This window comes from Sinocyclocheilus grahami, unplaced genomic scaffold (genome assembly GCF_001515645.1).
Source record: "Sinocyclocheilus grahami isolate Dianchi unplaced genomic scaffold, SAMN03320097.WGS_v1.1 scaffold52.1, whole genome shotgun sequence".
NCBI lineage: Eukaryota > Metazoa > Chordata > Actinopteri > Cypriniformes > Cyprinidae > Sinocyclocheilus > Sinocyclocheilus grahami.
In genome coordinates, this window is record NW_015505231.1 from 2082140 (window position 1) to 2096967 (window position 14828).

At 38.7% G+C, this 14828-nt stretch overlaps 1 protein-coding gene across 2 annotated transcripts; it reads left to right on the forward strand.

Moving 5' to 3' along the window:
- Nucleotides 1–319: 319 nt before the first annotated feature.
- On the forward strand, nt 320–14557 carry LOC107583285 (breast cancer metastasis-suppressor 1 homolog). 2 transcript variants are annotated; one of them, XM_016269462.1, is made up of 11 exons: nt 320–546; nt 1152–1242; nt 1443–1570; nt 1665–1744; nt 3064–3160; nt 6089–6181; nt 6578–6642; nt 6723–6762; nt 8704–8812; nt 8916–9007; nt 14400–14557. In XM_016269462.1, exons 1-11 carry the CDS (start codon nt 339–341, stop codon nt 14522–14524), a joined length of 1128 nt encoding a protein of 375 aa, XP_016124948.1. In that variant the 5' UTR covers nt 320–338; the 3' UTR covers nt 14525–14557. The 2 variants fall into 2 exon arrangements, with proteins under 2 accessions (XP_016124948.1, XP_016124949.1); XM_016269463.1 differs by lacking the exons at nt 8704–8812; nt 14400–14557 and having other exon boundaries at nt 8916–8997.
- Nucleotides 14558–14828: the final 271 nt, after the last annotated feature.

Below are 14828 nucleotides of genomic sequence, written 5' to 3' on the forward strand. Positions count from 1 at the left end.
ACAACGTTTTAAATCATTGTACAGCTTAGAAAGATATAGCTAAGATAAATATAAATAAGATCATATAAAAATGAAAAATAAATAAATTGGAGATTACGTGACAACATATGCAGTGTTATTTTGTTATTTAATTAAATATACATTATTTATAATTGTATATAAATTTAATTATAAATAATTTTTAATCATGTATAATAAAAGTATATTTATAATTTGTTATATTCATAGTTTATATTACATTAATACATATTACTGTGTTTTTTTTATTTACTACATATCAGACACCTTGAGATCTTACCGCTGTTATAATACTATTCAATACAGTGCTATAAACAGTCATGCCAGCTCAGCCGGCTGCCAGAGAACCAGAGGAGGAGATGGAGACAGAGGCCGACCCGGAGGTTCCTCAAACTAATGGCGAGATGGAAGAGGAGCGAGATGGAGGAGAGGCAGAGGAGACAATGGAGGAGAGTGGAGAGGAGCGGGACAGCGACCTGGAGGAGAGTGAGCCAGAGGAGGAAGAGGAGGAAGAGGAAGAAAGTTCAGGTCTGCTGATTGAATGTTGCACAATTATGCTGAATGTTTTCTTATTAACTGTCTGCGATTATGTTGCAGCAGCTGTCAAATTGGTTGCATTGCATTTTGATTTACTTTTTTTTGTAATTTTTGCATGACAATTGTCAATTTGACAAATCCTGCCAAATCTTGTAACTTGACTGCATAGTGCTTTTGAATAGCATCCAGTGAAATTTAAAAAAGGAAAGTGAAAGTGAAGTGTGGCCAAGTATGGTGACCCATACTCATGAATTTGTGCTCTGCATTTAACCCATCCAAGTGCACATGCACACACACACACACAGGTTCGGTGCCTTGCTTCAGTGTCTCACCTCAGTCATGGTTTTGATGGTGGAAGAGAGCGCTGTACATTCACTTCCCCCACCTACAATCCCTGCCGGATTGTGAGACTCAAACCTGCAACCTTTAGGTTACAAGTCCAACTCTCTATCCATTAGGCCATGACTGCCCCCAAATAGCCAAAATTGATCATATAGTGATGTGAAGTATAAGAATGTGAAGACTGACTGGAATTGATAGGAAAAGAGAATGAACAAAGAACAAAATTGAATGAGAGTGAATTTTCTCTTTTTTAGAAATGGATGACGAAGATTGTGAGAGAAGACGATTACAGTGCCTAGATGAAATGTCTGACCTGGAAAAACAGTTCATGGAGTTAAAAGACAAGTAAGAATACGTCTTTCTGATTGGTTTAGGCTGGGTGGCATTTAATTTTTTTTGACCAATAGGAACAGGGCTATCATCTGGGGTGGATGGCCACGAATAAAAATAGTATATTCTATAGTGTATTGTTCTGACAAATCAAATTGTGTTGTTCTAAGAACTAAATTCTAGAGCTCTATAGATGATTTCCTCTTTAATGTCAGGCTTTTTCAAGAACGTCTGAACCAGGTTAAAATGAAGCTGGACGAGGTTTTGACAGGAAAGGCAGGAGAGTACAGAGAACCCTTGGCAACACTGCAGCACAACCTACAGCAGAGAACACAAGTGGCAGGTGACACACATCAGGACACATATATCTGCTCTATGATATCTCTCTTACAAATGAACAGCAGGTCTCAGGTCAACTGTTAATTCTCCTCCTGTAGGTGTGTTCAGAGAACTTTGTCTGCAAGTGGTCAGACACAAACATGAATGTGAAGTGCAGGGGGCCAGACAACATCTAGAGGTAACACGGCTTAGCTGACCCACATATTTAGTTGCAGCATCCTTACAAATAGCTACTTCTGTGTTACCATGGTATTAAATGATGTGCCATATACATATACCATGAAATTGACATGGTACTCCAGGGTATTTCAGAAAGTTCATGGTACAAAAAAGTTATGAAATTGGTACCATGCTTAAAACCTTGTTAACTCTTTCCCCGCCATTGACGAGTTATCTCGTCTTTAGAAGACTATGGAACGTTATTCCGGACAATTTTCAAATAGAATAGCAAATTGTATTTTCAATTGCGTTTTCAATATGTGGACGCATAAATTGTGACATAATCCAAATGCAATTGCAAATCCTGCATTAGCGTTTGCATTTTCGCTTTCGCGCACGCACAGCTACGGCCAAATTTCAAATGAAAAGCAAAGTCCATTTGCAGCTGTATTATGCAAACGCTAATGCAGGATTTGCAATTGCATTTGGATTATGTCACAATTTATGCGTCCACATATTGAAAACGCAATTGAAAATACAATTTGCTATTCTATTTGAAAATTGTCCGGAATAACGTTCCATAGAAGACAACACTTCCCCTCCAAAGACGAGTTTTTACGGCTTTTCGTGTTTTTACTGTTATACACTAGGGGGCGCTATTACACATCTTCTGAATGAGTACAAAAACACACGTGAACAGGACGGAGAAACGAGCGATCTCTTATGTAAACAGATGTATATGAAAAATAATGCCATCATCAGCAATGGCAGTATATAAATGAAAACTGCATAATGTTACGAAGTAAAATGTTGAAATGTGATTTTCTCACCTTTTTGCTCAAAATTATGCATTTTTATGAAACCTACCTATATTCAAGTGTTGATAAAAAAAAGAATGCTTTAAGCTAGAATAAAACTTTAAAAATTTTGGTGTATTGCATATTCAAATATTCATACAGCAAAATATTCTGGAGGCCATCAAATTTGAGTGAAAATCATCAAAATCGCTGGCGGTGGCTGGCAACTTTTTTCAAAAATGCTGGCGGGGAAAGAGTTAATACCATAGTACTATTGTATGATTTAACAAACTTACATACCTAGTAGTAATTCAACATTTAAATATTCAGATTCATACACAAACATGCACATACCACATTTATCATAATCTAGAAGTATCACAAAAAAACGCACCACAGTGAAAAAGCACTGCTGTAAATAAATACTTCCATGTCTCTGCCAAAACAGTTGTGTTTGTTTGTTTGTTTGTTGACATTGCAGTGATGATCATGAGTCATATCGAGTCAGTGTGTGTATGTAATTAGTTTCTTGTTTCTCTAGAGTGAGAGGACACTCTTGTTCGATGCCATGAAAACAGAACTGTTGGAGAAGATCCGCAGACTGGAGGAGGACAAACAGAGCGTAGACATCACCTCAGGTACCACATACACACACACACAGACAGACAGACAGAGACAGGCTTCCATGTTTTATGGGGACATACCATAGGTGTAATGATTTTTATACAGTACAAACTGTAGTTTCTAACCCCTTACCTGTGTCAGCGTGGGTTTACGCCACAGCCCAAAGACATGCAGGTTATGTGAAGTGAACATTCTAAATTGTCCCCCGACTTGTGTGTGTATAACAGACTTGTGTATGGATTAACTGGTTCTTGCCATGAATATAGCCATAGATGCTGGAATGGTGTTAAAGGGGTCCTATTATGCTCTTTTACAAAGTCTTGATTTTGTTTTGGGGGTGTACTAGAACATGATCTCATGCTTGGTGGTTCGTAAAACGCATTATTTTTCACATAATTTACATTATTAAAATAACATTCTCCCCATCCTGGCACAAACAGCTCGATTAGTTCCGGCTTTGATGAAGGTCCGCCTTCTGAAAAACAAAATGTTTTGTGATTGGTCAGCTGTCCCAGTGCGTTGTGACAGTGTCACGGTCACGGTGTGTGGAGGCAGGCAGGATGACGAGGATGACAAGGATTCCAATAAAGATATTTAATGTAGACACAACAAGGCAGATTCAGGAAGATGAGACCCACACACACACACTCGGGGCAACATTCACAATAACCGACAATACTAGAATACAAGAGACAGGAACTTATAGGGCAGATAACGAGGGGCATACAGGTGAGCACACTGAGGATAATTAACTAATGATTGAAACCAACAAAAGGGGAAGAAACTACAACAAACAGTCCACGGGGGTATCATCCGCTTTCGGAAGCCCGAACAAAGACGTTTGTGTACGGAGGTGAAAAAAGCAGCGTTTCAGGCGGTCGCACACCGGACGAGAAGCGCAGCGTTGCGTCGCTCCACATCGCGCCACGTCTTTAAAATTAAAATACATTATTTTCTATGAGTGTAGGCACACTGGCGGCGCCCAGCTACGTCGTGCTGTACTTGTAAGAATTGTTCTAGACATGCCGAAAATTTGAAGCTACAGCACAGCAGCTCTTCTTCATTTTCTCTGATGCACTAACTCTGCAGCAGCACTTCTTCTTCGTCGTCTCGTCTGATGCACTCTCTCAACCAAGCGCTCTAACCACAACCTCGCCCCTCCCCACCCCCCAACGATTCGAATTTCTGTAGGCGGGAATTATTTTTAATGATATTCTAATGGGCCGCTTTGTGATATCACAAAGCCCGGAAACCAAACGCTGTAGTCCAAACGAGCCGTTCGTTGTAGTTCTTGAAAAGGGATTTTTTAAAAACTAAATATCTCCCTTTGGAGTGGACTTTGAGATTTGTAACTTTCTAGATCTTTTTTATGCCCAAACATACACACTACACACTGACTAAAATGAAAAAAGTGAAAAAGCATAATAGGACCCCTTTAAGAAGAAAATAAACAAACAAACAAACTATTCCCTTACCCTAAGACTACCCCTCACACAAAACTTTCTGCATTTTTAGATTTTCAAAAATCTTAATGCTTTATAATTCATAAGTTTGTTTCCTCATGAGGACCAGAAAATGTCCACACAAGGTCAGAATTTAATGGTATTACTATCTTTGTCGGGACATTTGTTCCACATAATGTAGATAATACCAGACTCACATACACACGTTTACCTTGCAGTCAGAATAGGGATATATGTCTGCATAGATGTCTTTTGTTTCATTTAAAGCTTAATATTATTACTACTTCTGAATCCCTAACCTTAATAGAAAACGGGACTCGTCAATTTATTTCAAGACAGTTTTTTTTTTTTACTTTATATTTTGGTTTTCCGTTGATCTTTGTAATTCAAGGTCAAGGTTTGTTTATACAGCACCTTAAAAGTAAGTAAAAAAAAAAAAGTAAACACGAGTTCTAACCAAAGTGCTGCACAACAGACATAAAATAAACATCATCCTGCAATTAAACAACAACAGATAAAAAATAATAAAGTACAATGATGGTATTAACTGAAATATGTATAAACAGTGAATAATATGAATAAACATATAACAGTGAATAAATATATAACTATTTAAAATAATTGAAATACAGTGCTATACAGTATTATAGTGTATGATGTTAATATAGCAGAGGTGAGATGAAATTCTAACAGCTTGTAATGTAAACCAGTGAGCTTTGTATAACCATATGACAGACTACTTACATAAAATACAATTGTCACATAAATATCAATTGTCACTCTATATCTCCCAATAATATGTCTTAATAAAATTGCATTCATATACTTAGTTTTACAATCAAAGCTCTGCAGTTCTTATTGTGGGGGGCAAAACATATAATGCAATGCAATGTAATTAGATGTAGAAAAACGCTTGTCTAAAGCCTGATGTATCTGATTTGGTGCATTTTATTGTGATTAATCTATTTATTTATAATCAAGTATTTTTACAATTTATAATATATAATCAAAATATATACAATATATAATTTATAATCAAAATCTTTAGTCCAGTTATTCTTACATTTATTTTATAAAGTAAAGATTTCGCAGCAAAAAGACAAGTGTACTGCAACCTGAACGGGGACATGTTTGGAATCATAATAAAAGGCCTTTAACTTGCTAAAAAAGTATAAACGAGTATATACTACACTTGTATTAGTATATCCTACTTGTATGCTGTTTTATTCAACAGGCTTTTAGCAAAGTTTTGATCATGTTAATAATATAGCTGCGTATCAAATATAATACAGTAGGCCTTATTGGGTTAACATACCTTAAACACTGTCAGATCTGTGGCAGAGTCTGGCATCGGGGTCTTTTCGCTGTCAGACTTGTGGGGAGATTTTAGGTATTATTGTTCACTAGGAATTTCTAGTTTAGAAACGCACAAATACTCACAAGATCCATAAACACACAAACTTGCTCTTTATCAATCAGAGTGGTTGAATGATGAAGTGAGGATGAAGAAATGTAAGAGAAGGAGTCTCCTGATTCGCCCAGACGGGAAGAAGAAGGCAGCTCTTGTGTCAGGTAATAAAGTATTCTCTTTAGATTGAGATCCATCTCTTTCCCTCTCATTTAGTCAGCACTTGCCTTCTGGATTAAATCTTGTTCCAGCACCAACTTTATTGAAAAGGTCTTAAAATAGATTAAAAAAGTTCACCAGAGGCCACCAGTTAACAGATTGATTATACAGGAATCACACATGGCTCGTTTCATTAAATAATATAACTGTCTTACCATTCATTGTATTGCCATAGAATATACTGTCTCCTGAAACGGTATGATTTTTTTTATTGTTTGGACCTTTTCTGGGAAAGAAATTTTTAGGCCAACTAACAGCCTACTTTAACCAACACGCTATACCTCTTATCCTCACTCGGTTTGAAGAAGTTGTGTTCCTCAACATGTCTGTCTATTTTTCAGGGCCATACATAGTGTATATGCTAAGAGACATTGACATTCTAGAGGACTGGGCGGCCATCAAGAAGGTATTCAAGATGAGTGATCAGTTCTTCACTCACGGTGAACGTTTGTGATGGATTGTGACTTTTATCTCTCTGTCTTCCAGGCAAAAGCGGCACTGATGCCTACGAAGAAGAAAGCAGACAGTAAGTCAGTTATTAAATGGCACTGTGTTCATTTAAGTACTTTATTGAAGCTTTCCTGTCAGTCGCTGTCTTTCTCAGGAAGCTACACTGGGAGGTCAGGACCTCATGGTAGTCAGGTGAACCTCATTAAACTTTGCCAAAACTGACTGAATTAACTCCTTGTAAATTTATTGAAGGCAATCATGTGCACTGACCATAAGAGACCTTGCCTTGGGCTAAATATATTTAACCAATGATTTCTTTCTAACGACAAGATTGGCATAGATTTCATTGATCAATATAGGATTCTCTCTATCTTTAACAATGTAACTACATAATGCTGTATAATCATTTTTAATTTTGAGATTCAAGTTTGTTTTTGTGTATCTTGTATGTGTTGATGCATGCTTTTAAATAATGGGGTCTATATTTATGAAAAGACTTCATAGTAAACATGCCTTCAGGGATACTCGTACACTCATAGACAAACACACACAACATGTATAGAGTTACTGTCTGTCTCTAGCTAAAATGGATGCAAAGGCTTAAGCATGTTCTCCATTGGCATCCCAGTTGCTTCCATTAGCCCTGACCTTCACTCACAAGCTCTATCTGTCTGGCCTCTGATTAAGTTAGATACAGAGGTTTGATTTATAGAGCCATTTCCCTCTCTGTCACTCCAGACTGATTGACTGAAACTACTTTGGCTTTAATGTCACATTTAGAGTCTTGTTCTATCTCTAAGAAAAATGGTTTGACATGTAACATTTGATTCTGCTCTGTCTCTCATTTGTCTTTTTATTTCTCCCAGATCTCACTCTTTCTTTCACTCTCATCCCTCCATTTCTTTATTGTCTTTCTCTGCATCATAGGAATCAATTACAACCAAATACTGTACACCACTGTTATAATACTGCACTTGTGAAAAAGTGTGCTTAATTGTTTTGAATGTGCACTTATAGTGTATTAAAAGTATATTTAAAAAAAAAATAAAACTGTACTTGCTGATGATATATTAATACAATTTGAATTACATTAAAGTAACACTTGTGAAAAAGTGTGCTTAATTGTTTTGAATGTGCACTTATAGTGTATTAAAAGTATATTTAAAAAAATAAAACTGTACTTGCTGATGATATATTAATACAATTTGAATTACATTAAAGTATATTTTAGTTTACCATAAATGCTTGTCAGTACATTCAGCAGTACACTTTAATATAAAGTATGCTAAATACTTCTTTTCACAAGGGGTACAGATCTAATGATGCAGTTTGCATTTGATAATCAATCAATAATCAACTGGACAAACTCTTAATACCTAACTCTTGTACTACATGGTAAGCTTTCAGCAATAAATGACCAGAAGATATTCAAAGTTAGGCAGGGCTAGTTAATGCAGCCACAGAAATGGAAACTGATCTACAAAATCTGTCACTCGTCTCGTCGCGGTCACAGCTAGTTTAACAGATTTACTTGGAAAAGATACGTTTTATCACTTGCTGTCACTGAGAAAAAGGGTACAAAACTTTGTCACTTTCAAAAGGTACCATTTACATATGTACTTAATATGTATATGTAGTTAATATGTACACTTTAGGTACTAATACATATCTTTAACCCCTTAGCATTCCTGGAAAATGTAAGCACAAAATGTACCACGGACGGTACGTTGCATGGAACACTAACAGGCTAAGGTACTAATTTGCATCCTTCAGAGCTAAATAAGGCACAGAGGTGTACCTTTTGAAAAAGTATCGTCCCAGTGACAGATTTTGTACATGTACTTTTTTTGGAGTGTTATCTTGTCGCGCCTGTGAACAATTTAATGACAGCAGTTTCACTTTAGCTAGACAGCCCTATACAGTGACATAAAATGTCTTGAAAACAGAGAGTTGGAGCATTATGAGCTATTAAAGCGCAACATGTTGAAGATGGTGTGCGTGTCTGTTTGTCTCTCAGACAGGCAGGTGCCCGTGCGATGTGAAGGTGGGGATCTCTTCTATGATGGAGAGAGATTCTCCAAAGGCAGCAGTGTCGTTCTAGAAGTCAATGACGACAGCCCGGCACAGTCAGTACATCATAAGACATAAGACCGCATGTGTCTTCGCTTTGGGTTTGTTTGCAAAAACATTTTAATTGAAATGGTCTCCGTTTTCTTGTGTTTCTTTCAGGGCCATGATAACAGGGATCAGCACAGGAGAGGTCTGGTTCAAGCGCACAGATGGCACCAAAACCAAAATCTACATCTCCCAGCTTCAGAAAGGCAAATACACCATACGAAAAGCTTAGGGAAGATAAACGTTACACTCAGAGAGTGTGTGAACGTACCCTTTAATAATTAACAAATAACACACACATTTACCAACACCTTTAGAACAGCTTATAACAATCCAATTGAATGCTATGCACTGGTATTGATCAGACCAGAGACTTTATGTATAGTGACTTATGATCCCAGATCAATTTCGCCTTTTTTATATACATATTTTATTATGATTATAATAATAAGAGGGATCTGGTTCCAGAGCAACACTGTTGGCATCAAGTAGGCAATTTCTGGTGCAGCTAAAGTTCATTCATTAATTCAAACACAACATGGACTTACAAAGCCTGTTGACCAAATGCTAAAAGACCATGAAGTCTTTCTGTATCATAATGCTTATCACACTGTATACATTCATAATACTTCGTACTGACCTTATATGAAGTCTGATATACGCTCAGATCATTGTGCGTTTGTTTGTTTGTCATTTAAAATGAATATAAAAGTCCATTTCATGTACACTAAAGACACCACAGGGGCAAAAAGGACTGCACTCACACATGGACTCTTTTCTATCTTGTGCTGCAACTGCTTCTTTAAACTGATCTTGGATCTGTTTTTAATAGCCAAGGTTTGTATATTAGAAGGAAAAGCGCTGTCTCTACCCAGAACACAATCAAGCACTGAGTTCACTCAGAAAAACAAGAGATGTAAAATTTTTTTTTCAGTACCTTTTGAAAGACTGTTATTGTAATACATAGTATTTATAGACATCTGTAAAGTGATCTGAAACAGAGGGTGCTTTTTAAAACCTATTTATGAAGTGTTCGAGATAATCATGTATTTATAACAAGAAGCATTATTAAAATCTAATCTTTTATTACATTTGTTGTTTAATGGTTCATTCATTAAAACCTTGCAGGACTGTCAAAGGCTGGAGGCACCGCTTGTGTCCTCCAGGGGACGCTGTAGTGTAACCTAGCGCTATATGAGCTATATAGTTTGCTATGAGCCACTAGATGGGACTAACGCCCAACGAAACAATAAATGGAAAACAATAATTTTCTCTCTCTGCCAATCGGGGGATTAGAAAACTCGAGAAGTTCTCATTTTAATTTATACATTTCAAAATTAAACTCCAGCCCTGGTGTACATCCAAATTCAGACTCTTAATGCTTTCAATTATTGGGTCCTTGAGATGTAATGAATCTAAGGATTCAAGAGTCTCTAAGTGATTCGTGATTCATAGAGTTTGAAGAGAGGAGGTGCGCAGACAGATGAAGAAGAGGTAAGATCTTGTCTTGTGGATTTAAGGTGGACAGACCATAATAAGAGTTGTGTGAAAATGGCTGTTATGGACCCTAAATAGGAGAGCTATAAAGGATACAGCAGTGTGTCCTGAATTTTATTTAGGTAAAAAGGGACGATAGACTGTGATTCACAATATAATACAACCTCCGAGGCCTTATTAAGAACCGTTTTTTATTATTAATATTAATAAAATATATTACAAAGCAAATTCATTAAATGTGTCATCTTGGATATAGTCCCTGATAGGTCAACTAGGTTAAAAGAGGTGGGTGTTGCGAATTATATACACAGAAGCATGCTGAACCTATGTTTCATGTCATACAGTAGCTGTTACCAGGGAGTATGAAATGAAGAATTAAATATGTATTATATTTGTTTTAATTTTATTTTAGTATAGGCCTACACGCGTCTGATTTTGAGTAGCCATCAGTGGAACAAGCTGCTTATTAACAGCTGTCCATGCTAAACAGCGAAAGCATGGCATCTTGATTGTTACTGTCATGTATTTTGGCACTGCTTAAATGCTTAATTGACCAATCAGCATTCTGAATTAGAGATCATACTTTGCCAAGGGTGCTGTGTGCCATTTTGTTTTACCACACATTTCTCTGAATCCCTTACTTCCGAGACATGTCAACTTGACATGCAAAATGATTCACTGGCGTCATTGAGTGTTTCTGACTGGCTAGAGCTTAGCACTGTCACATACTGAGACAGGTGTGATTTCCCAAGAAAAGATTGATATTTGTCAAGGTACTAGGGACAAAAATGCTTGTCCAACACCTTTAAAGGGATGGTTGACCTAAAAATTAAAAAAATTCTGTCGTCATTTATTCACCCTTATGTTGTTTCAAACTCATAAGACTTCCGTTAATCTTCTGAGCACAAATTAAAATATTTTATATTTTCAGCCTCATTGGTTCTTGCACATTAAGCAAGCAGGTTTCCGTTTTTTTATTTTAATGGAAAGTCATTTGCTTTTATTTTCCAGTTACATTTAGGCCCATATTTATTTAGACAGGCACATTTTTTATTAATTTAGCTGCTGACCATATTCAAGTTGCAGTTTTATAATAAATACGGGTTTAAAGTGCACACTCTAATCTTTAATTTGAGAGTATTCACATCAAAATGGGAGAGAAGGTTAAGGAATTACAGCTCTTTAATATGTGCCTCCCCCCTTTTTCTAGGGACCATAAGTAATTAGACAGTTGATTCAAAAGCTGTTTCATGGACAAGCGTGGACTATTCCTTTGTTATTTCTACATCAATTAAGCAGGTAATAGTTCTGGGGCATCGTTTATAAAGCGTGCGTATGCTCAGATTTGATCATAGAGGGTGTGTACGCTTAAATCCACGCCAACGCTCATATTTGTAAAAACTGGCTTTGACATCGGGAAAAGTGCTTAGTGTCACATCAGGGTCTGTGCAGACATAGGGGAGAGTGGGGTAAGATGAGCCAGTGGGTAAGTTGACCCACCACCTGTATCTTGCCATCTGTACACTTTTATTGTCATGTGACCATATATTTTGAAACCACCCATAATTTTGCCAGACTGAAAAGAAGAAACACACGGGAGGAGTAGAAGGCACCCAATTACTTTAAAAACTGTTTTTGGCTTGTCAAAGAAAAATTTTAGCATAACAGATGTAATGGCTGTTACATCAAAGTAAATTTATCCAGGTCTAAAAATATTTATGATGCATACAAGTGATTTAGCAATGTATAAAAGCATGTAAATCATATAGCTAAATATTAGCCTGAATTAGTAAGCAAGCTAGTTTTTTTTTCCAAAATGGCAGCTATGGGGCAAAGTGAGCCAAATGCTGTGGGGTAAATTGAGCCAGCTATATTTAGAAATGGATCGTACTCACCCACCATGGTTCCCGCGCCGGAGCCCCATTCAGGAAGCGACCGAAAAAGCCTCTGGTCACTTACCATCAGTAAGGTGGTCACTATGAAGCCATAGAACCGACCAAACATCATAGGTCCAGCATAGGAGACTGTAATGCAGGAAGTTCCCACCTAACCTCGGTCAGGTGGAGAGATGGTGGTTACAGGGGAATTAGGAAGGGGAAGAGAAGGGCAGATGTAAAACCCCCCGAGGGAAATTAGTAGATACTCAAGTATCACTCTGATCCGGACGAAAGTGCTGACGCCTTGTCTGGATCACATCCCTTAGGTCTTGCTTACCTCCCTTTGACCCGCGATTCTTCTTACCCCTACCTGCAGGCGGGGGAGGAGCGCGAGCCGCGACATTAGCCTTCGCCTCCCTGAACTTCTCGACCACTGTCTCAACGGAGGTACCAAAAATTCGGAAGGCGAAACCGGAGCAACGAGAAGAAAGCCCCTCTCTTCAGGTTCACCCACAGATGTCTCTCCGTCACTACCATAGACACCATGGACCTGCCCATAGCAGGTGGCCTGAATAGTAGCACGGAGAGCGAGATCCGTGGTGTGGCGCAACTCAGTTACCTCATCAGGAGAAAGGCCCTGATATGCCTGGAGCACCACTTGCTGCTGCGTATGCCCTGCCATTCAAGCGAGATGTATCCTGAAGGGGCTTAGATGGCAAGGAGGGAGTCTTAAGAAAGGACGTCTCACCCATAGAGAGATAGCTGGCCAGCGGTAGGGGGCATCTTCTCATAGCCGTTTTCGTGCATCGTCTCGATGTTGGCATAACTCGTATGCTGGAATCGATGGATGCGTGAGGAAAACGGGCTCTTCCATTCCTTCTCGATCTCTGTATGGAGATCAGGAAGAAAGGAAGGCTCACCTGAGATGGAGGGTTATGGCCAGAAAGATAACATTCATCGAGATGACCTCACGACGTCACTTTCTTTGCCCGCTTCCACGGCAAGACAAGCCTTGCCGTGGCGCCATCCATAACTTCCAAAAGCTCATCATACGCAGGGCAGGAGGATTGGGAAAGCTCAGCCTGAGCTTCTTCGCCCTCCTCAGACATTTCCTGCTCTTCCTGGGCTGAACTCAGCAGAGCACTGGCCCCTGGATCAGACAGTGTTAATGAAATAACATCATCCTCCAGCGGCTCAGGGAAAACCCCTCTTTAAACTCATCAACCAGGTCCACCTGCGATCCCCACGAGTTCATTCTCCTCCGTGCCTCAGCAGCGGCGGGTCCTGAATCGCGGGAAGCAGATGGCTGCCCCTCTTTCCTCGAAAAGAGAGACAAACGAGAGCGGAGCTTTTTCATTGAAAAACGCTCGCAGTGCACGCCGATTGCCCCCTCGAGGACATCGTGTGCGTGCTCTTCGCCCAAACAAACAACGCATAGATCGTGTGTGTCATCAGATGTCAAATAATGACGACATGGATGCGCACATCCTCTAAACGCTTTGCTAGTGCTCGCCATAATGATATGAATAGAATTCGCTCTTACCACAGAAATGCACGCTTCAAACAAAACAGTCAGTGAAGACGAAGAAGAGGATGATGTGTTCTCCCGGCGCCTATTTATACTATAGTCGCACCGGTAGTGACATCATAGCTGTCCCCGGCCATGGCGTTGGTGTTTTTTCAATGTATGAAAGAGGACGCAGTTCGAAGTTCCCTTGAAAGGGAACTATTCATCATATAAATGGATTGCATCTGTTCAGGAGACTTGGATTAACCAATTTGATTCATACAGATTATTTTTACGATGTATTTTTGGACATTTTCTTGTGTGAATATTTTGGTTGCATGGACTATTAATGGATAGAAAAAAACAGATGAAAGATTATTAAAATAGCTATTTGTGTTCTAAAGATGAATAAAAGTCATATGGGTTTGTAGTAACATGAAGGTGGGTGGGCTAAATGATGACTGCATTCTGTACATCAAACTATTCACCTTTTTTTTTTTTCTTTTTTTTTTTTTTTACAGACATTTACATTCTGTGTCTTTCTATAAATTCATCCAGCTAACATCCTATTAATTGCTCTGTCTCCTTTCATACAAACACGTACAGTATACACACCTGCTCTCATGCTCATGACCCCTTTCATTCCTGCTCAAACGAGTCAAGCAAAAACAGAAAATAAAGTCTCACATATAATTTGTCCCTTTGTTCATCCTCCAGGTTTTTTTGGCCTAGTTACATGTTCTGAGCTCCCCATCATTCATATGTGCGGTGGGGTGGAGAGGCAGAGCAGAGCGTACAGAGACACTCCAGCGAGCGGAGCGGAGAAGAGAGAGCAGGCTTGACGGAGTGAAAACAAAGCCTGGGTGACGGTACCGGACGTGGGCAGCATCCCGTTAAAAACACACAAGTCAATCAGAGTCTGTGTTTATTAGCACTCCTTTCTCTCTCACTCTCTCCTGTTTGTTCTCTGTCCTCCACAGTTTTCATTGCACTCCCTCACTCTTATTTGAGCCTTTTATGTTCATCCATTCTGCTCTTGCCATGTGTTTTTCTTCCCGGTTTCTTTGGCTGCACTAAATATCCCGCTGTAAAGACCAGCTTAGATCATGATGGTTTATACTGGATTGGTGAAACTCAATATATAGA

What these genes read in the sequence shown, in the direction of transcription:
- LOC107583285 (XM_016269462.1), top strand. Translation starts at nt 339, where the DNA reads ATGCCAGCTCAGCCGGCTGCCAGAGAACCAGAGGAGGAGATGGAGACA. An exon ending in GGAAGAGGAAGAAAGTTCAG is followed by an intron (nt 547 to 1,151) that starts GTCTGCTGATTG and finishes TCTCTTTTTTAG; the next exon opens with AAATGGATGACGAAGATTGT. An exon ending in TTCATGGAGTTAAAAGACAA is followed by an intron (nt 1,243 to 1,442) that starts GTAAGAATACGT and finishes CTTTAATGTCAG; the next exon opens with GCTTTTTCAAGAACGTCTGA.